The sequence below is a fragment of the Dendrobates tinctorius genome, unplaced genomic scaffold (genome assembly GCF_039654945.1).
Source record: "Dendrobates tinctorius isolate UK_male_01 unplaced genomic scaffold, ASM3965494v1 ptg000020l, whole genome shotgun sequence".
NCBI lineage: Eukaryota > Metazoa > Chordata > Amphibia > Anura > Dendrobatidae > Dendrobates > Dendrobates tinctorius.
This window is the reverse complement of record NW_027361688.1, coordinates 13,742,819-13,764,775: the sequence shown is the minus strand read 5'-3', so window position 1 is coordinate 13,764,775 and position 21,957 is coordinate 13,742,819. Positions and strand designations below refer to the sequence as shown.

Here is a 21,957-nt window from a genome sequence, read left to right as displayed (position 1 = left end):
ATCAGTATCCCAAAAGACACCAGGGATAATATTGTTATTAATACATGAGACACAAAGATACCAGGAATAACATTAAACCCCTAGACACCAGGGATAATATCGAACCCCTAGACACCAGAGATAATATTGTTATTAATACATGAGACACAAAGATACCAGGAATAACATCAAACCCCTAGACACCAGGGATAATATCAAACACCTTGACACCAGGGATAATATTGTTATTGATACATGAGAAACAAAAGTTATTATCAGTATCCCAAAAGACACCAGGGATAATATTGTTATTAATACATGAGACACAAAGATACCAGGAATAACATTAAACCCCTAGACACCAGGGATAATATCGAACCCCTAGACACCAGAGATAATATCGAACCCCAAGACCCCAGGGATAATATTGTTATTAATACATGAGACACAAAGATACCAGGAATAACATTAAACCCCTAGACACCAGGGATAATATCAAACCCCTAGACACCAGGGATAATATCAAACACCTTGACACCAGGGATAATATTGTTATTGATACATGAGAAACAAAAGTTATTATCAGTATCCAAAAAGACACCAGGGATAATAATGAACCCCTAGACACCAGGGATAATATTGTTATTAATACATGAGACACAAAGATACCAGGAATAACATTAAACCCCAAGACACCAGGGATAATATCGAACCCCAAGACACCAGGGATAATATCGAACCCCAAGACACCAGGGATAATATTGTTATTGATACATGAGACACAGAGACACCAGGAATAATATCAAACCCCAAGACACTAGGGATAATATTGTTATTGATACATGAGACACAAAGGTTATTATCAGTATTACAAAAGATACCAGGAATAATATTGATCCTTTAGCAGCAGGGATAATATTAAATCCAAAGACACCAGGGATAATATTGAACCCCAAGACACCAGGGATAATATTGTTATTGATGCACTCGACATGTAGGATATTATTAGTAAAGCACTAGAGATGTTTTTTCCATGGATTGATGCATGAGATACAAAGGATATTATCAGTATTCCAAAAGGTACAAGGCGTAATATTGAACCCCTAGGCACCAGGGATATCATTGTTATTGATAAAATAAGTATGAAGGACTTTATCAGTAACCCACACAACTCAAGGAATAATATTGTTAATATTATTAATATTGGTTATAGAATATTATTAACGATATATAATATCAGATAAAAATATAAAGATAACAGGCATATTATTTAGTCACACTAAACACCAGGGTTAATATTGTTGTTGAAACACTAAATATTAATGATATTATCGTAACCCACAAGAAACGAGTAAAATATCATGATATATTAGGCAGGTTAGTATGGGTAAGATCCAGTTGATTCAAGACAGACGGATTTCGCCTCATGGTCTTCAGTGGTTTTGCCTCATGGTCTTCAGTGGTTTCGCCTCATGGTCTTCAGTGGTTTCGCCTCATGGTCTTCAGTGGTTTCGCCTCATGGTCTTCAGTGGTGTCGCCTCATGGTCTTCAGTGGTGTCGCCTCATAGTCTTGAGTGGTTTTGTCTCATGGTCTTCAGTGGTTTCGCCTCATGGTCTTCAGTGGTTTCGCCTCATGGTCTTCAGTGGTTTCGCCTCATGGTCTTCAGTGGTTTCGCCTCATGGTCTTCAGTGGTTTTGCCTCATGGTCTTCAGTGGTTTTGCCTCATGGTCTTCAGTGGTTTCGCCTCATGGTCTTCAGTGGTTTCGCCTCATGGTCTTCAGTGGTTTCGCCGCATGGTCTTCAGTGGGTAACTTTCAAACTGTGCAGCAGTTACTTATAGCATCAATTTGGAATGCAAAAGAATTCAAAATTGCATTCCAAACCGGTTGCTATAGGCAACAGCCCACAGTTTTTATTCATCTTCCCCAGTTTACTGCTATTAAGCCTAATCCTATATAAAGAAGCATCTATGGGGTAAACGCACCAAAACATGAGAAATATTCTATAATTATAACTAAGGGACACCCGAAAAATTTGCCTGATCCCATTTTTGACCCCCCAAAATCACATTTATTCACACAGAAATATATATAGCATTTGATGCATTGCTTGACTGTGGTGCGGACCTACTATAGGAAGCAAATGTGTGTTCAATTAAAGGCAAGTTAATTTCCAATCCTAAAACCATCTGTCGTTGCTTAAGTAAACAGCCGACAGAGAAAAAAAAATATCCGTGTATGTGTGGCTGTAAGGCAAGTTTTACAATTACATGACGGGCAGATGCTGCTGCACTGGGATTTCATTTTTCATTGTGTCACTTTTTTACCCGTTACATTTCTTTTTTTTTTTTTTTAATTGAACCAATGTGATGAAAATGAGGGATAAAATCCTTATCATGAATTCGGCACAGATTCTGCGGGCCCTCAGGGGCTCCCACACACACTATACGCCCATATTGTACCACCATGTGCTTCTGGTTTTATACCGGGGCACATGGAGGTTTCATCCATTAGAGATCCCATGGCATGTTACAGCATTGCTTCACCTGTTCTGTGGCGTGCCTATACCATGGTCGACCTGGCAAATGTCGGGGACCACATGCCTAAGTGGCGACATCAGCATCTAAGTGGTCAAAACAGACGGAGGTCCCCCTGTCGCCTTATCTAAGAAGGTGATTGAGTGCAAAAAAATTTAAAAAAGTGTAAAAGCCTGTGCCATCACCTTCCTTTTTCCAGTTCTGTAACTAAAAAAATTAACCCACTTCTTTTCGTCACATCTATCTATTAAAGTCCAAACTTTTACATTATTAAATTTTTTACGGTATTCACTAGACTAAAAATGCCAGAAATTCCTCAAATTAGTACTAATAAAAAAGTGACATGATAATAAAAAAAAATGAAAAGCAAGAAAAAAGGGTACCGTTTCATCAAATTAATACAAATTAAAAATTCACATAATAAATAGAAGAAGAAAGGTGCAAATTCCTCAAATTAGTACTAATAAAAAAGTGACATGATAATAAAAAAAAAAAATGAAAAGCAAGAAAAAAGGGTGCCGTTTCATCAAATTAATACAAATTAAAAATTCACACAATAATAAATAGAAGAAGAAAGGTGCAAATTCCTCAAATTAGTACTAATAAAAAAGTAGCATAATAATAATAATTTTATAAAATTAAATGAAAAGCAAGGAAAAAGTTGCAAGTTCTTCAAATTAGTAGTAACCAAAAGTCACATAATAATAATAGTAATAAAATGAAAAGCAAGAAAAAAGGTGCAATTTCGTCAAATTAGTACTAATTAAAAAATCACATAATAATAAAAAAAGTGAGAAAAGGTGCAAGTTCCTAAAATTAATACTAATAAAAATTTAGCTTAATAATCCTTTAAAAAAAAATAGTTTTTTTCCCCCATGCAAATCCGCAAATATTTTTTTTTCAGTACATTATATGGTAAATTAAACTGTGCAATTCAAAACTACAGCTCGAGAACTTAGTGCGCATTCAGACAGCCGTATAAATCAGACTGGCCGGCGGCTCTCCCTACCATATCGTGACAGTCATGTCTTTCTATGCAGCTGTCACGCTCGGGTCGGTAGAGCCGCCGACCAGTCCGAGCACTGGGTTCCAATCTCTTTCCAATTTTTAGGGCTGTCTGTGACTACTCCTTTATACAACTATATTAGTGAAACATTTTAAGAAAAACCCCATTGAAGATAAGAAAGACAGAAAAAAAAATGATAAAACAAAAAGGTGACCGAGGCAGGATCTCAAGTTACGTTTCTTGGAAGTCAAAGAGGGAAAAATTGAAAGCTAAGAGTGCACCACTAGCACTTTGTCGCGCCAGTACCGGAATAAACCTGGAGCCAACCCTGGCCTATAGGACTGTAATAATCCCTATTTTTATATTGATGGACTCTCTGTTGGATAATTTCTTCATTTTTAAGGGGCAACATTTCTCCTTATGGAGATTGACATGTCAAACCTGGCATGTCAGAGTGAGGAGACTTAAAAGCTATGCATGCTCCTCTGGGATATTAAATATGAAATTGTCTCTTCAGAGAGGACTAGAACTCTAGATCCAACTAGAGGTGACTCTAGAGTTCAAGTCCTCTTCCTGTCTGAAGAGATAATTTGCATATTTAATTAATTTTTAAGGGGTAACGTTTCTCCTTATGGAGAGTCACATGCCAAGCCTGGCATATCGGAGCGAGGAGACTTAAAAGCCATGCATGCTTCTCTGGGAAAGGAGAGAGGACTAGAACTCTAGATTCTGCTACAGGTGACTCTAGAGTTCGAGTCCTCTTCCTGTCTGAAGAGACAATTTGCATATTTAATTAATTTTTAGAAGTTTCCATAGACTTATTTCTAAGCCTTTTCATTTTAACTGTAAATAGATTAATAAACTAAACCTGTCCCCCCCCCCCCCCCCCCCTCCGTGGGTTGCTTATTCAGTCTGGGAATATCAGATTACCACCATAAATATTTTAATTAGCATAAATTGACAGATGAAAACGAGTGTAAATACGGCTCTGGGCTGCGTCGCTATATTTAAATACAGTCCATATATAGATGGCGGGCGAAACCATCTGCGCGTCTGCTTCGATATCTCCATATTAGCTGAGGACGGAATGAATCATTTTTATTTTTATTTTTTTTATTTATTTTTTTTTATAGCGAAAAGTGCCTAAAAAAAAATAATAAAAAAATAGACGAAAAAGAAAAAAATCAGATAAATAAAAAAGAAAAAATGTAATTCGATTTTCTATCTTTGAAATATGACAAACTTCTCAGCGTGTGTTTCCAGATACATTACCAGATAGGAAATTTACTTTTACACTTACCGTATTTATTTTTTTATAAAGATATTCCTAATATCTATATATATGAGAGACTCGAGTCTCTTTTGGAACTCAGCAGGTAGTATTTAATGTCTGCCGTAATGCAAAGAACGGTCCCGATATTTTTTGCATCTCGCTTTTTCAGAAGTCGTAATTATACCAAAGGAATAAAACTCGTCACTTGAGCCTAATTAGTATAGTACAGTCGGCTTTTAGGCAACGGTAAAAACTTATCAATTAAACATCTGAGGACGCTCATCTGACATTAAATACAAATACGCTAATGTAAAAAAAAAAGATATATATATATATATATATATATATATATATATATATATATATATATAATATAAAGTTTTCATCTTATCAAAAATTAATGAAGCCCGTTTTATGAACAAAGGCTGTACAATGTCTTCCCATACAGATGTCCTCCTCCCACCAGGATCTTGTGAAAGCCTTCAGATCATTTGACGTAGATCACACTGGATGCGTTCCTCTCGATGCCTTCAAGTCAATCATTAATAACTTTATTTTCCCGCTTCCCGACCGAACATTTCACGAGTTAATGAGCAGGTAAGACCCCTGATGTTTCCTCCAGAGTTTCTTGAAGTGTCATGGAAGACGGATTAACCTCTGGCTCCACTTGCTGAAAATTATTCCAATTTATTCAGAGAATGAAAAAGACAAACTTTTCATTTATTATGCTCTTTTTTTTATGGTTGTTACAGTTTTTATAGTTCTTCGCGCTCGTAGTTTTTTTCTTTTTAGGTTTGTCGTTTTGCTACTTTTGTACATGGCACTGGTCAGCTAAGGCAACCAGTACCTTCGTCAGAGTTTAGTTATGTTGTTCTTTATGGTATTTTATATAAAAAAAAAGAAGGAAAAGCAGTAAGAATATATATGGGGCCGATTCATCAAGACTGGCGTAGTGCACGCCTGTCTTGCTGGAGGAGAAGGTGCTGAATTCATTAAAAACACGCGCCACTTAATAGACTTGGCCTGTGTCTCCGTGAGATACAGTCAGCGACAAAAAAAAGAAGATTCCACTTATAAAGGAAGAATGTCGGGTGGTCAGGGCAGGCGGGAAACAAGAATCAAAGACGAGGATGCAAGTTAAAGAAGATTCCACTCAGAAAGAAAGATTGTCGGGTGGTCAGGGCAGGCGGCAGACGAATCAAAATCGGAGGTGCAAGCTTAAAAGAAGATTCATCACAGAAAGGAAGATTGTTGGGTGGTCAGGAGAGGCAGCAGACAAGAATCAAAGTCAGGGGTGCAAGCTAAAAGAAGATTCAATACAGAAAGGAAGAATGTCGGGTGGTCAGGGCAGGCGGTAGACAAGAATCAAAGCCAGGGGTGCAAGCTAAAAGAAGATTCCACTCAGAAAGGAAGAATGTCGGGTGGTCAGGGCAGGCGGCAAACAAGAATCAAAAACGAGGATGCAAGCTAAAGAAGATTCCACTCAGAAAGAAAGATTGTTGAGTGGTCAGGGCAGGCGGCAGACAAGAATCAAAATCGGGGATGTGAACTAAAAAGTAGATTCAGCACAGAAAGGAAGAATGACAGGTGGTCAGGACAGACGGCAGGCAAGAAGCAAAGTCAGGGATGCAAGCTAAAAGAAGATTCAATACAGAAAGGAAGAATGACGGGTGGTCAGGTAGACAAGAATCAAAGTCAGGGGTGCAAGCTAAAAAGAAGATTCCACTCAGAAGGGAAGATTTTCTGGTGGTCAGGGCAGGAGGCAGACAAGAATCAAACTCGGAGATGTAAGCCAAAAGAAGATTCCACTCAGGAAGATTATTGGGTGGTCAGGACAGGCAGCAGACAAGAATCAAACCTGGGGGTGCAAGGTGGGATGCTAACTGGAAGACAGCACTGCACTGAAGAGTACCTTTAGACAGACCAGAACTAAAGAACCTTGTGGCTAAGGCAAGGAACATTGGAGGTGATTCTCATAAGTATCCTAGGCCAGATGGACATTGGGGAAGATGGATTAGGTTCCATACTGTCCATTTAATGGAAGCAACATAACTGCAACCGAGAGGGAGCACCAGTGGTTCCAGCCAAAGGAGAATGTCGGCGGGCTGGTGACCACAACAGACTCACTGTATGGGAGGAGGAGACGGCTGGTGGACTGGGGACCAGCAGTATGGCCATTATGGCTAGTATAGAGTCTTTAGGGGAGATGCATAAAAGGACTCACATGTCACCAAAGTAAGAAACTCCAAGTCCCTGTTTCTTGCTGCGCCTTGTCTGACCCTCTACTAGACAGAGATATTGTATCAGGATAATCCCATTTTCAAAGGGTTTATAACCATGAGATAAGTGCTACCCTACTAATGGCTGGGGTTTTAGACTTCTTGGATCTTCACTTATCCCAAGAACGGGACCCTGCAGAGCCTCTCCTGAATGGAGCGAAGTTTGAGCATTGTCTACATTGTCTGTCGGAGAAAGCTAAATAAGGGTAAGTTCACACTTGGCTTTTTTGCAGCATTTTTTAGGTGTATTTTTTTTTTTTCTGCAGCAAAAACGCTGTGTTTTACTGTGCCAGCAAAGAGAATGAGATTTCAAAAATGCCATTCTTTCGCTTGCTGACTTTTTTTGCATTATTTGAGCTGCTGGGTGTGTTTTTTTGAAATCCGCAGCATTTTAAAGGTTTTTCACTCATTCAAATGAATGGGGGAAACCGCTGTTGTAGGCATCGATGGGGATCCTAGCGGTCAGTCCCCATTCAGGTCAGAAAGTTATGACCTATCCTATGGATCGGTGATAACTTGCTGACATGGTATAAAACCCTTGAAGTAATTACCTTTGCGAATAGCGGCACAGAAAAATAATAAGCTATTACTTTAGCTGAAAACAGACCATCACTTCTGCAGACTCATTTTAGCCGCTTTTCCATACACTAATAGATTACAGTGTTCAAAAGGAAGGCAAATGAAGGTGCTCCAATTTCCCTTACCTGCGATGATTTACTCCAAGAAGCACAATGCTTCCAAAAATAGGAACAGCGTTTCTGAGATGAGCAGTACATCAGTAATGAGAGGCGTTAGGCAGAATTTTCAGTCGTTCCAGTTTCCAAAAAATAAAGCCTTTACTTTATATGAGTGTAGTGTATTTAGCGTGCTTATAGAGTCTATTAACCCTACCTGCAGATGTGCAGGCATGTTTCTGCTAGTGATCTCTACTCTGCTCTGCATAAAAGTACAATTAAAGACGCCTCAATAATTGGGGCTAAATTGCAGCATCCTTGTGCCACATTAATAGGCTATGACCTTAAAGGGACACTACCAGAATGAGTTTACTACTAAAACAAATGTTACGGTTGTTTAACTCTTAGTGCAACAATAAAAATGATACCTATCTTGTAGTAATCGGATGTGCCAGCGCTGAGAAATCGAGCTTTGAATCCACATGCAGATTAACCCGGAAGTACCTTGGGGGCGTGTCCGTGTACTCAGGAATTTCCAAACTGATTTGCATGTAACTTTGAAGCTCATTTTCTCAGCGCTGGTACATCCAATAACTACAAGACAGGTATCATTTTTATTGTCCTGATAGGATCTATATAATCATTCCACTAGTTTTGGTAGTAAAAAATCCTGAGAGTTTCCCTTTAAGAAGTTAACATATCTATCCCACTCTCCAGCTTACAGCATTCAGTTTCTATTAAACAGAACGTTGGCTCAAATTAGTTAATTTGCAGGTTATTAAGAAAAGTAATTAAAAGAACTCGCCACCTGCTGCAGTAATACCTGGATTTAGATGAGTATTTCTTTCTTTTGTTATAATTAATATGATTATCAGACTTTTTGGAATTATTTGGTTTCTCCTTTTGTTGTGTGGAGCTGTACAATATAAAGTTAGAGAGAATGGAGCAGATTCATCGTTAAGGGTATCGATAAATTTTAAAGATGCCTGAGATATGTCTCATAGTGTGCTGCTGCATGCCTAAAGTGACTCCTATCTGCATCCAAAATGGACCTGCAATATTTGGACACTCCTTCGCTCCACCATGTGAGTATGGCTGAATAAGGGGGTGCACCATGGAATTGTATGTCTGTGGATGATATTACTGAATTACAACGAACAGAATCGGAAGCATATTACAGCTACGACTTTAGTTTGTGGTTCAAAATCATGGCCACCTTTTTGGTTGCGTGACCCTTCACTAAAACTTTGGGCCGTGTCTTCCTCTTCCTGCATGTGCTTGAGAAAGTCCAGACTTTAGAATTTAGTAATGATGCTTTACAATATCACTGGACCTCCCAAACATCAGAGACCACCTTTGAAAAACTAAACTGCAAACCAGGTCATCTAACCATCTGATGTGTGTGGTAGGAGGTCACCAAACTGGCATTTGTCCGACAGCTTTGAAGCCTTAAATTTAGAGGTATCAACTTGTCATGATTAGTTTGAACTATTCGAATTGATGATCTCTCAAGGTGCAGCAGCGACACCAGAAGTCAATAGGAGAATAGCTATGGGCGGATCAACAATGAAGTCACTGGACAAGGTCTTCAAATATAGGAACATTTCATTTGGTGATGAAGACATAGTCTGGCCTTTTCTGTGGTAACATGCGGATGCGAAACATGGATAATAAAGAAACAGGACAGAAGAACAATTGATGCCTTCGAAATGTGGTGCTGGAGATGGATATTATCAATACCATGGATGGCAAGAAGAGCAAACAAATCAATTTTGGAACAAATCAGGCCAGACATGTCACTCGAAGAAAGGATCACCAAGCTACAACTTGCCTACTTTGGACACATCATACGAAGAGAGCAATCACTGGAGAAGGATATCATGGTCAGGAGAATAGAAGAAACAAGGCAAACTTGAAGACCAGCAACCTGATGGCTTCATACAATCAAGATAACGGTGGAGAAGATCCTGGTGGACCTATCTAGAATTGCACAAGATCGATCTTCCTACAGATCGTTCATCCATAAAGTTGCCATTGCTCAAAGGCCGTTAAAAATAAAGTCTATGAACCATTAATGATCACCAATATCAAGTGGCTGCATATAAAGCTAAGGAAGGGAGGTGCAACCAAGACTAAAATCATTTCCAGTTAGGACAACTTTTTTTAATCATGAGAATCCATTTTCGCTAAGGAATAGTAGCTGCCAACAGTCTTGAATTTGCTGGCTGAGTTCTGATCTTTGTGTAAAAAAAAATCGTGGCAAATTGGTGCTGTCCCGATTTAAAAAAAAAAAAAAAAAAAAAAAAAAAAAAGCTTATAGATCCCTATACTGCCAACACTGATATTACTAAAAATGGAATTGTAGAGAAGAACTTGTTGCAAAGTCTATAACATAGCCAGGGGTCATCAATGAAACATCAGTCTGGACAAAACAAAATAAATGACGGCCAGACGTTGATACCAAGAGTTGACCTGTAAGAACTGGGTAACGAATCCAATGAATGATGAGCGCAATCCAGGAACAGAACCAAAACTTGCCACGCAACGATGTACAGTACCTCGAATTAAGGGAAATTAAAATATACTGAGGTTTTCCTAAATTAATTCCATGGATTGTCTAATTGTTAGTCCTTTTTATCCACGCTCACAAGAATTGCAGACTTGGGTAATATCAAAGGAAGCTCCGGTTCCCAAGGCATCTATATGCTTTTATAGCGAAGGATAGCTGAAACAAGATCTGTTAAAGGGATTCCGTCAGCAGGTTGTTGCTGTGTAATCTGAGAGCAGCATGATGTAGGGGCCGAGATCCTAATTCGAGTGATGTCATTTGCTAGGTCGTGTTTTGCTCTTTCAATAAAATCAGTTTTTATCAACAGGAAATTATGACTACAGGACTAGGTGTCTTGTGCCTACTAGTCTTCCTGCTCTGTGAAACCCCGCCCCACCACTGATTGGTATCTTTTTGTCAATATACAGATGTGTGGGCGGGGTTGTACAAGACAGCATTCCGAGCAAAATAAAACTGTGATTTCGTGACAACTGCTGCACCCAATAAACTAAATGATATATTGTTTGAATTAGGGTCTCTCCGCCTACATCATGGTTCTCGAAGACGAGATAGAAAAGAAACTGCTGACAGATTCCCTTTAAGCCACAGCTGGCAGGAAAAAAATGGCCATGGGACATGACGGGAACATCTAGTTGCTTTGAACCCAACTGTGATGCCTTGTATTCTTCACAAAGACCTGATTTGGGTTGAAATTCTATTTTTTCCAACCTGGTTCTGGTGAATTGATGAGACAGCAGTGGACATGTATGTGTGTTTTCTCATAGTCAACTATTGTCAGATGTGGCCATCAGAGGTCCTGATGAAGGAGTGAGCGCATTCCGTCCACTACTGGTAAATATGGCTACCAAACCGCAAATTAATCAACCTGTCGAATCCCGGCGGAGCAAATGTTCTAAGAACCTATGATCATCACCAATACCAATTACCAGTCTGCCTATTGAAACTTTCCTCACTAGATTTTATATTATCTTACCACACAAAAACATCACAAAATTGTCCAATTTTTAAGCAAATTTGCAGAATGTTAGTATCCTACAATGCTCTCACATATTGGCTTGGTCGGTGCACAATGGCTGTGGTTATAAATCGTTGCCTGTCTTGTGTCCTCTCCAAATTATTATTGGAAAAGAATGACAGTAGATCGTAATGCAACGGGTGAAACGTGGAGGGAAATGAAATGATTCCAATGTGGAGATTCAGCTAGAAATAAACGAACAATTGTATCAAGACAATACTTTTCTGTTTGTGCCATATTTATCTTGATTTTGGAATATTTTGTGGTTCAATTTTTGTAAATGTTGAAAATAAAAAAAATGTCAAAATTTTTTTTCTCGAATTCAGTTCAACTTGAATCTATGGCTGTATGGGGAAAAAAGCCTAGGTTCTGCCTGTATAAAACTGTTTTAATGGCCAAAATCAGGAAATTTATGCCCATCCTCGGTGGTCGCCCTGAAATGGCGCTCAAAACGGACACATTTGGTTGGATTGGCAAAATTCCACCTCTTTTATTGGTTGGACTGTAGGATTTACCTGGCAGAATCCGAACTCTTATACAATAAAACAATAAGATATAGGCAAATTTAAGGAAAAATTAAAAAAAAATTGCACTTTTTTTTGGGTTAGTTCTAGGTTAAGGAAATAAAAAAAAAAAAAAAAAAAAATATCATCACTGGGCCGGCTGAGAATCGTGGCTGGTTTGTAATGCTCACACATAAGCATTTGCCTTCTTGTTTTTTTGATTCCAGGTTCAAATTCGGAACCACGGATCGGATTTGTTGGGAAGATTTTCTGCAAATATTCCGAAGACCCGCTTGTATGGAAAACGGACAAACTCTGCCAATGAAATCCAATCACAGGTGGTGAATCCTCTCACGCTCTATTAAATTCGGTCATTCCTACACATTCCTAGTCTGAAACTTGGGGAAAGCAACAAATAGAGCAGGGGGTTATACATTTCTATGAAGCATGGGTGACTCTGTGACCAAATAATTGTCCCATGACTACCTTTTATGGCTGCTGTAACGTTTCAGCCATGTAGCTAACATTGGAAGAAAAACTCAATTTTCTATCTAGAGATGAATAAGAAGGTTCACTATATCCTGGTCCAGTATCCAGTCTGGTTCTCCGTGGCAGCCGGATCAGGGCAGTCTATACTTTTGCAGTTCCTTAGCCCAGCATCATGGACACCTCTGAATTTACTAGACCGACCGATGAGTCCTAACATGGATTTTAACATGCACAGTCCTTTGTTCCTACAGAAGATAAGCCACTGCCAGAGAAGTCTGGCATCACCTTATTCTTCTCTACCCATTAAAACCACATGTATGGTTGGCAGAGGTGTTCATATTTATGGTAGATTTGTGCTGACCGCTATTCAAGCCCACAAACACATTAGATTAAACTTTCCTGATGGACCTTTTTCAAGAACCATTATATTTTTTCTCCCCTAAATAAATATAACGTAACAAAAGATCAGAGGGCTATGTAGCCATGATCAAAGAGATGTATTCACACCGACACGTGTTTCGCTGATGCTTCATCTGGGTTAGCTGGTAAGTAGTCGGAGGAGACCATTTGACATAGGACAAACTAGTGAAAGCACTTACGCGTTTCGCTGATGCTTCATCTGGAGTATTTGGTAAATGGTCAGTGGGGACTATTTAACCTAGGACAGACCAATGGAAAGCAGGGTGGATTACAGTTGTGGAATGGGGTTGTAGTGCATTGCAAAATAAATAGATCAAATACCTATGCCGCCAGAAGGTAGCGTTAGAAGGACATAGAAGCCATTTTGCTCATACTTCTGTGTTATACACAGTTGTGTCATCTGTGACTTTTTGTAAAGTCCTGTTCACCCACCCACGTGCATTTTCTCCAGTCTGAAATATCCATAGTTTTTGTTTTTTTTTAATGTATGCTTGATTTTATCTTTAGTGTGAATATAACTTGGATTTATATCCGTGCCTGGAGTCTTTTGATTCTTCGGTGTTTTTGAAAGTTGATAGACCTAAGCCCCAAATTAACTTCATGAAGGAAGATCTCAGATCCAAGATTCAGGATCTTCATAGACTTTTTGTATAATCAGTTTGAATGATCGTATCCAGTCTGTATTTGCCGATCTGCTTCAAAGTAGCTGGATTCTACCGTTGGTTACACCCCCAATTTTACATTTTAGGGTCAATTCTGTAAAAGCCAAAGACCTGCATTTTTCAAATGACCACATCCTACAGAAACTTCACCAGCACTTCCAAGAGGCGTATCCCTCTTTAAAACAGGCCTTCCTTATCCTTGATGAGGTAAGTAGGTGTACGCAATGGCTACGCCCTATGGTATTGGCGATACTGCTTTAGGGTAAAGGGGACAACTCTGAAGTGATGGGACTAGGGTGGCAATTCTTCCATGATGGTTGCCCTTTGGTTTAGGGGTCTGTTCACTCTTATGGTCCATTTCATCACCCATCACCATGAACCCATTCTTCCATAACAGTTACTCTCGCCTGACCATGGAAGTAGGAGCGTATTTTGCTTCATCAAGTTTCCTTGTCCTTGGCTCTGCTTTACCAAGCTTCCTTGTCCTTGGCTCTGCTTTACCAAGTTTCCTTGTCCTTGGCTCTGCTTTACCAAGCTTCCTTGTCCTTGGCTTTGCTTTACCAAGTTTCCTTGTCCTTGGCTTTGCTTTACCAAGTTTCCTTGTCCTTGGCTCTGCTTTACCAAGTTTCCTTGTCCTTGGCTCTGCTTTACCAAGCTTCCTTGTCCTTGGCTTTGCTTTACCAAGTTTCCTTGTCCTTGGCTTTGCTTTACCAAGTTTCCTTGTCCTTGGCTTTGCTTTACCAAGTTTCCTTGTCCTTGGCTTTGCTTTACCAAGTTTCCTTGTCCTTGGCTCTGCTTTACCAAGTTTCCTTGTCCTTGGCTTTGCTTTACCAAGTTTCCTTGTCCTTTGCTTTGCTTTAGCAAGTTTCCTTGGCTTTGCTTTACTAAGCTTCCTTGGCTTTGCTTTACCAAGCTTCCTTGTCCTTGGCTTTGCTTTACCAAGCTTCCTTATCCTTGGCTTTGCTTTAAGCGCCCAGATGGAGGGTTTTATTTATAAGGGACCCAAGGAAGTGGCTAAAGGTTGGCACCTTCTACAGCATCAACTCCCAGTTATAGAGGTTGGCCACTACTTTTCTTTATTATTTTTTTTTATTGATTGTTTATCCCTAGGATAGGCCACCAGTATCTGATCAGTGGGTGTGCAACATCCGGTACCGCCGCCGATGAGCTGTTTCCAGTATTGGCTTTAATGTTTTCAAATGATGCTTGAATATAGCAGCTCCATCAAAACTATAGTGACCGTGGCGGGTACTATATATTTAAATAGGAGGTGGATCTGCAGTACCCAACCATGGCCACAATAGAAATGGTGGCGCTGCTGTGTTCCGGCAGCATCCGAGAACTGCCATTTTCAGTAACAGCTGATCAGCGGCGTTGCCAGGTGTCACCGTCTCCACTGATTAGATATGGATAGACCATCAATAAAAAGTAGTGGCCAACCCCTTTACACTTTTTAACATAGGGGAACCTCTGAAAATATCTTAAGGAGTAACTGTCATTTTAATTAATATTACACAAAGCAATTATTTCCTGGAGAAGTCCGTGTTCGGTGTCCGTACCCGAACACTAGGTGTATACGGACCCAGAAGTTTACTGTTCAGGTTCGCCCATCTCTAATCACCATATTTTGGAATTGAAAAAGGTGAGAAGCGCAGCTCTTAGGGCGCATCATGCCCCTCTTGTCCCTCCTGTGGCACAAGTGTTATTAAATTCTTCCACAAAGATAAAATTTTGTTCTCCTGGAGCTTACTATTTAAAAGGATTGCACAAAATTAGAACATCGTGGGTACTTTCTTTAAGAGACAGCGCCACACCTATCTACAAGTTGTGTGTTGAATTGCAGTCTAATTCACTACTGCAGTTGATCTAAAATACTAGACAAACCCAATATGCAGCATTTCTGGCAGAAATTAGCCATATTTTTCTATTTATCTACAGTCCCTTTAAAGGAGTATTCCAATCTACAAGAGCCTATCCTAATATGTAGCAGGTGTAATAATAATAGCAAATGCCTCCAATTAGAAATGTAGTATAGTTCTTCTGATTAGCTATGTCCCTTACCCCATGTGCAGGGCATTGCAGTAGCTTAGGTATCCATGGTTACGACAAATCATATAGTGACAGTTAGTTGCTAGTGGTCGTAACCATGGATACCTAAGCTTCTATGCCCTGCACATGGGGTAAGCGACATAGCGAATCAGGAGAACTAGGCTACATTTCTAATTGGAGGTATTTGCTAATATTATTATCATTACACCTACTACATATTGGTATAGGATCTTGGAGATGGGAATATTCCTTTAAATCTTCCCAAATTGCGCAGCACGGACATTCGCAAAGTTCCATTTCCATAGCACTCTTCCACTTTTAGGCTGTAATTGGACTGACAGTGGTATCGGACAAGATTTATTGTTATTTTTGTGTTTCCTTGTCTTTTAAGGGGCGCAATGGGAAAATCAGCAGGAAGGAGCTGCGCCGCATCGTCGACAGCATGATGTTTCGCATCACAGACGAGCAGTTCAAGGAGTTAATGATCATCCTTGACCCGGAGCACACCGGATTCATCAGCTACCACCACTTCTTGGACTTGTTTGAGGAGAAGGAATCTGTTGTACGTGCCCATTAGCAGCTGAAAGCTGTTTTTTCTTTCTTTTTTTTTCTTTCTCCGTTTCTGGCTCATTCTCCCGCTCCTGAGATTTTGCCGAGCTCACATAACGATGCGAGGGGATGAATGCCGGAGCGCTCGCTCATACGGCACCAGCATTAATGAGCATGATACATTATCGCTACAGAAAGTTCCGTACCGGGATGATTGCCGTCTACGGCTGGAGGTGGGAGCGGTGCAAATGATTATCAATTATTACATATTTGGAATGCACGGGAGCGATCATGATAGTTTAGCAAATGCGTTAGGCAGTCTCTGAAGCCAAAATAAAAGAAATAGAAAGCGTGCGGCGGAATATCAGGTATGGAGAAGCGATACGTTACTAATGAGGAGGTTAACAGTAGACCGCCTGACAATAGACAAAGCTATAAAATGGTGGAAATTAAAGGAATTTGTTTCTGTATACAAACACTAAATATCAAAATGACTTATAATATAGCAAAAGCATTGTGCAACCAACATACGGTGAGAATATGGCACCCATCGACCTCCATGGGCATGAAGAGTTTTCTGTAGAAGTCCATATGGGTCTGAAAGATAACAAGTAGTGGCATACTTTATCTGAGGAGCTATAGCAGTACTATCTGTGTATAAATCATACACAGTCATGGCCAAAAGTGTTGACAGTCTTGAAATTGTTCCAGAACATAAAGTATTTTTCGCAGAAAATTATAGCAATTATACATGTTTGGTTATACACATGGTAATTTCCTTTGTGTGTATTGGAACAGCACAAAAAAAAGCTGAGGGGAAAAAAAAAGCAAATTGAACAAAATTCAACCCAAAAATGGGTCAAACGTTTCCAAAATTACTGGTAAACAACTTTGTTTCAAGCATGCGATGCTCATTCAAACTCACCTGTGGCAAGTAACAGGTGTGGGCAATATGAAACTCATAACTGAAAGCAGATAAAAGGGGAGAAGTTGACTCAATCTTTGCATTGTGTCTGTGTGTGCCACACTAAGAATGGAGAACAGAAAGAGGAGAAGAGAACTGTCTGAGGACTTGAGAATCAAAATTGTTGAACAGTTTTAAGATTACAAGTCCATGTTCCTTTGTCCATGGTGTGCAACATAATCAAGTTTACAACCCATGGTACTGTAGGCAATCTTATTGGAGGTGGACGGCAGATAAAAATTGATGAGAGGTTGCAATGCAGGTTAGTCCAGATGGTGGCTATCAAGTTCCGAAGAAATTCAAGCTGTCCTGCAGGCTCAGGGTTCATCAGGGTCAGCATGAACCATCCGTCCACATTTGGATTAAATGAAGCTCCATGGCAGGAGACCCAGGAGGACCCCACTGCTAACACAGAGGCAAACCTAGACCACAGTTTTCAGAATTTTACATGAATAAGCCAAAATCTTTCGGACAAAAGCAACCTGTGGACAGATAAGACCAAGATAGAGCTTTTTGGTGAAGCAGATCATTCTACTATTTACCGAAAACGGGAGGATGCCTACAAAGAAATATACCTATCATCAAATATGGTGGAGGTTCAAAGATGTTTTGGGGTTGTTTTGCTGCCTCTGGCACTGGGTGCCTTGACTGTATACATTTTGTGTTGCTCCAATAGACACAAATGAAATAAACGTGTATAACAAAACGTGTAACTGCAGTCATTCTCTGGGGAAAACACTTAATTTTGTGGAACAATTTCAAGGGTGCCAACACTTTCGACCATGACGGTATAGAGAATGGAAGGCAGTACTATCCGTGTCTAAATCGTGCATAGCGGGAGACAGGGTGCATAGCGGGAGACAGGGTATCTGTGTCTAAATCATATAATATTAAAGACCAGGAGGTAGTAATTTGTGTACCTAAATCATATAAAGAAACTGGCACCACTACCGTCTGTGCCTACCTCAAATATAGAATGAGACAGGTAGGCAGTACCATCTGTGCCTAAATTATATGTAGGAAGAGACTGGGAATAATATATTTAGTCCAACTGGAGTCCACTTCATAATTTCCACATTCACGGTCTGGCAATGTTCATACCGTTCCTCTAGTCACCTGAACTTAACAATCTCATATATGCCTATGAGGGAGGCAGCACCATCTGTGCCTACATAATATATAGGAAAAAAAGAAAGGAAGTACTGCCTGTACCCAAATCATTTTAAAAAAGAGTGCTGCCTTACTGCCTATCTCTGACTAAATCATATAATAGAAAAAGACAGTGTAGCAGTACTATCTGTGCATAAATCTTATATAGAGAGAGACGGAATGTCAGCACCATGAGCCTACGTCACATATAGAAATATACACAAAGGCAGTATCATCTGTGCTTAAATTATATAAAGGAAGAGACAGGGAAGCAGTACTATCTGGGCCTAAATTCTCTATAGAAAAAGACTGGAAGGCGTTACCATCTGTGCTGATATCATATACAGTTGTGGCCAAAAGTATTGACACCCCTGCAATTCTGTCAGATAATACTCAGTTTCTTCCTGAAAATGATTGCAAACACAAATTCTTTGGTATTATTATCTTCATTTAATTTGTCTTAAATGAAAAAACACAAAAAGAATTGTCCTAAAGCCAAATTGGATATAATTCCACACCAAACATAAAAAAGAGGGTGGACAAAAGTATTGGCACTGTTCGAAAAATCATGTGATGCTTCGCTAATTTGTGTAATTAACAGCACCTGTAACTTACCTGTGGCACCTAACAGGTGTTGGCAATAACTAAATCACACTTGCAGCCAGTTGACATGGATTAAAGTTGACTCAACCTCTGACCTGTGTCCTTGTGTGTACCACATTGAGCATGGAGAAAAGAAAGAAGACCAAAGAACTGTCTGAGGACTTGAGAAACCAAATTGTGAGGAAGCATGAGCAATCTCAAGGCTACAAGTCCATCTCCAAAGATCTGAATGTTCCTGTGTCTACCGTGCGCAGTGTCATCAAGAAGTTTAAAGCCCATGGCACTGTGGCTAACCTCCCTAGATGTGGACGAAAAAGAAAAATTGACAAGAGATTTCAACGCAAGATTGTGCAGATGTTGGATAAAGAACCTCGACTAACATCCAAACAAGTTCAAGCTGCCCTGCAGTCCGAGGGTACAACAGTGTCAACCCGTACTATCCGTCAGCGTCTGAATGAAAAGGGACTGTATGGTAGGAGTCACAGGAAGACCCCACTTCTTACCCCGAGACATAAAAAAGCCAGGCTGGAGTTTTCCAAAACTTACCTGAAAAAGCCTAAAACGTTTTGGAAGAATGTTCTCTGGTCAGATGAGACAAAAGTAGAGCTTTTTGGGCAAAGGCATCAACATAGAGTTTACAGGAGAAAAAAGAGGCATTCAAAGAAAAGGACACGGTCCCTACAGTCAAACATGGCGGAGGTTCCCTGATGTTTTGGGGTTGCTTTGCTGCCTCTGGCACTGGACTGCTTGACCGTGTGCATGGCGTTATGAAGTCTGAAGACTACCAACAAATTTTGCAGCATAATGTAGGGCCCAGTGTGAGAAAGCTGGGTCTCCCTCAGAGGTCATGGGTCTTCCAGCAGGACAATGACCCAAAACACACTTCAAAAAGCACTTGAAAATGGTTTGAGAGAAAGCACTGGAGACTTCTAAGGTGGCCAGCAATGAGTCCAGACCTGAATCCCATAGAACACCTGTGGAGAGATCTAAAAATGGCAGTTTGGAGAAGGCACCCTTAAAATATCAGGGACCTGGAGCAGTTTGCCAAAGAAGAATGGTCTAAAATTCCAGCAGAGCAATGTAAGAAACTCATTGATGGTTACCGGAAGCGGTTGGTCGCAGTTATTTTGGCTAAAGGTTGTGCAACCAAGTATTAGGCTGAGGGTGCTAATACTTTTGTCTGGCCCATTTTTGGAGTTTTTTGTGAAATGATCAATGTTTTGCTTCATTCTCTTTTGTGTTTTTTCATTTAAGACAAATTAAATGAAGATAATACCAAAGAATTTGTGTTTGCAATCATTTTCAGGAAGAAACTGAGTATTATCTGACAGAATTGCAGGGATGTCAAAACTGTAGAAAGCAACCAAAAGGCAGTACTTTTTGTGCCTAAATTATATGTGTAGGAAAAGACAGGAATGCAGTACTAGCTGAATATGAATGTTATGTTAGAAGAGAATGAATGGCAGTACCATCTGTGGGTACATGATGTTTAGAAAGAGACAGGAAGAAAGTATTATATGTGCCTAAATTATATGGGAATAGACATACGTGAATCTTAGAAGAGAATTGTAGACAGCACTATCTGCAATAAACATATGAATTGTAGAAGAGAATGGTAAGCAGTACTATCTGAGCCTAAATTATTAAGGAATAGACATCGGTGAATCTAAGAAGAGAATGGTGAGCAGTACTACCTGTGCCTACATCATACAGTGGGTACGGAAAGTATTCAGACCCCTTTAGATTTTTGTCTCTTTGTTTCATTGCAGCCATTTGGTAAATTCAAAAAAGTTCATTTTTTTTCTCATTAATGTACACTCTGCACCCCATCCTGACTGAAAAAAAAAAACAAATGTAGAAATTTTTGCAAATTTATTAAAAAGCAAAATTGAAATATCACATGGTCATAAGTATTCAGACCCTTTGCTCAATATTGAGTAGAAGCACCTTTTGAGCTAGTATAGCCATGAGTCTTCTCTGGAATGGTGCAACAAGTTTTTCACCCCTGGATTTGGGGATCCTCTGCCATTCTTCCTTGCAGATCCTCTCCAGTTCCGTCAGGTTGGAGGGTGAACGTTGGTGGACAGCCATTTTCAGGTCTTCCCACAGATGCTCAATTGGGTTTAGGTCAGGGCTCTGGCTGGGCCAGTCAAGAATGGTCACAGAGTTGTTCTGAAGCCACTCCTTTGTTATTTTAGCTGTGTGCTTAGGGTCATTGTCTTGTTAGATGGTGAACCTTCGGCCAAGTCTGAGGTCCAGAGTACTCTGGAAGAGGTTTTCATCCAGGATATCTCTGTACTTGGCCACATTCATGTTTCCTTCAATTGCAACCAGTCGTCCTGTCCTTGCAGCTGAAAAACACCCCCATAGCATGATGCTGCCACCACCATGTTTCACTGTTGGGATTGTATTGGGCAGGTGATGAGCAGTGCCTGGTTTTCTCCACAACTACACACAACTACAGCTTAGAATTATCGCCAAAAAGTTCTATTATCGTCTCATCAGACCAGAGAATCTTATTTCTCCTAGTCTGGGAGCCCTTCATATGTTTTTTAGCAAACTATGCGGGCTTTCATATGTCTTGCTCTGAGGAGAGACTTCCGTCGGGCCACTCTGCCATAAAGGCCTGACTGGTGGAGGGATGCAGTGCTAGTTGACTTTGTGGAATTTTCTCCCATCTCCTACTGCATCTGTGGCGCTCAGCCACAGTGATCTTGGGGTTCATCTTTTCCTCTTTTCCTCTCTCAACAAGGCTCTTCTCCAGTGATTCTCAGTTTGGCTGGACGGCCAGGTTTAGAAAGACTTCTTGTAGTCCCAAACTTCTTCCATTTAAGGATTGTGGAGGCCACTGTGCTCTTTGGAACCTTGAGTACTGCAGAAATTCTTTTTAACCTTGGCCAGATCTGTGCCTTATCACAATTCTGTCTCTGAGCTCCTTGACCAGTTCCTTTGACCTCATGATTCTCATTTGGTCTGACATGCACTGTGAGCTGTGAGGTCTTATATAGACAGGTGTGCGCCTTTACAAATCAAGTCCTATCAATTTAATTAAACACAGCTGGACTCCAATGAAGGAGTAGAACCATCTCAAGGAGGATCACAAGGAAATGGACAGCATGTGACATAAATATGAGTGTCTGAGCAAAGAGTCTGAATACTTGTGACCATGTGAGATTTAGTTTTTTCTTTTTTAATACATTTGCAAAAATTTCTACATTTCTGTTTTTTTCAGTCAAG

General features: G+C 40.0%; 1 protein-coding gene across 3 annotated transcripts in view; it reads left to right on the top strand.

The window, feature by feature from the left end:
• Positions 1-21,957, top strand: part of EFCAB6 (EF-hand calcium binding domain 6) — a 158,319-nt gene that overhangs the window by 91,899 nt on the left and 44,463 nt on the right. For all 3 annotated transcript variants that reach the window (XM_073567730.1, XM_073567731.1, XM_073567729.1), the window contains 4 exons: positions 5,244-5,392; positions 12,063-12,173; positions 13,493-13,613; positions 15,847-16,017. In XM_073567730.1, the coding sequence (XP_073423831.1) occupies positions 5,244-5,392; positions 12,063-12,173; positions 13,493-13,613; positions 15,847-16,017 (552 nt within the window). The remainder of the gene's footprint in view (positions 1-5,243; positions 5,393-12,062; positions 12,174-13,492; positions 13,614-15,846; positions 16,018-21,957) is intronic.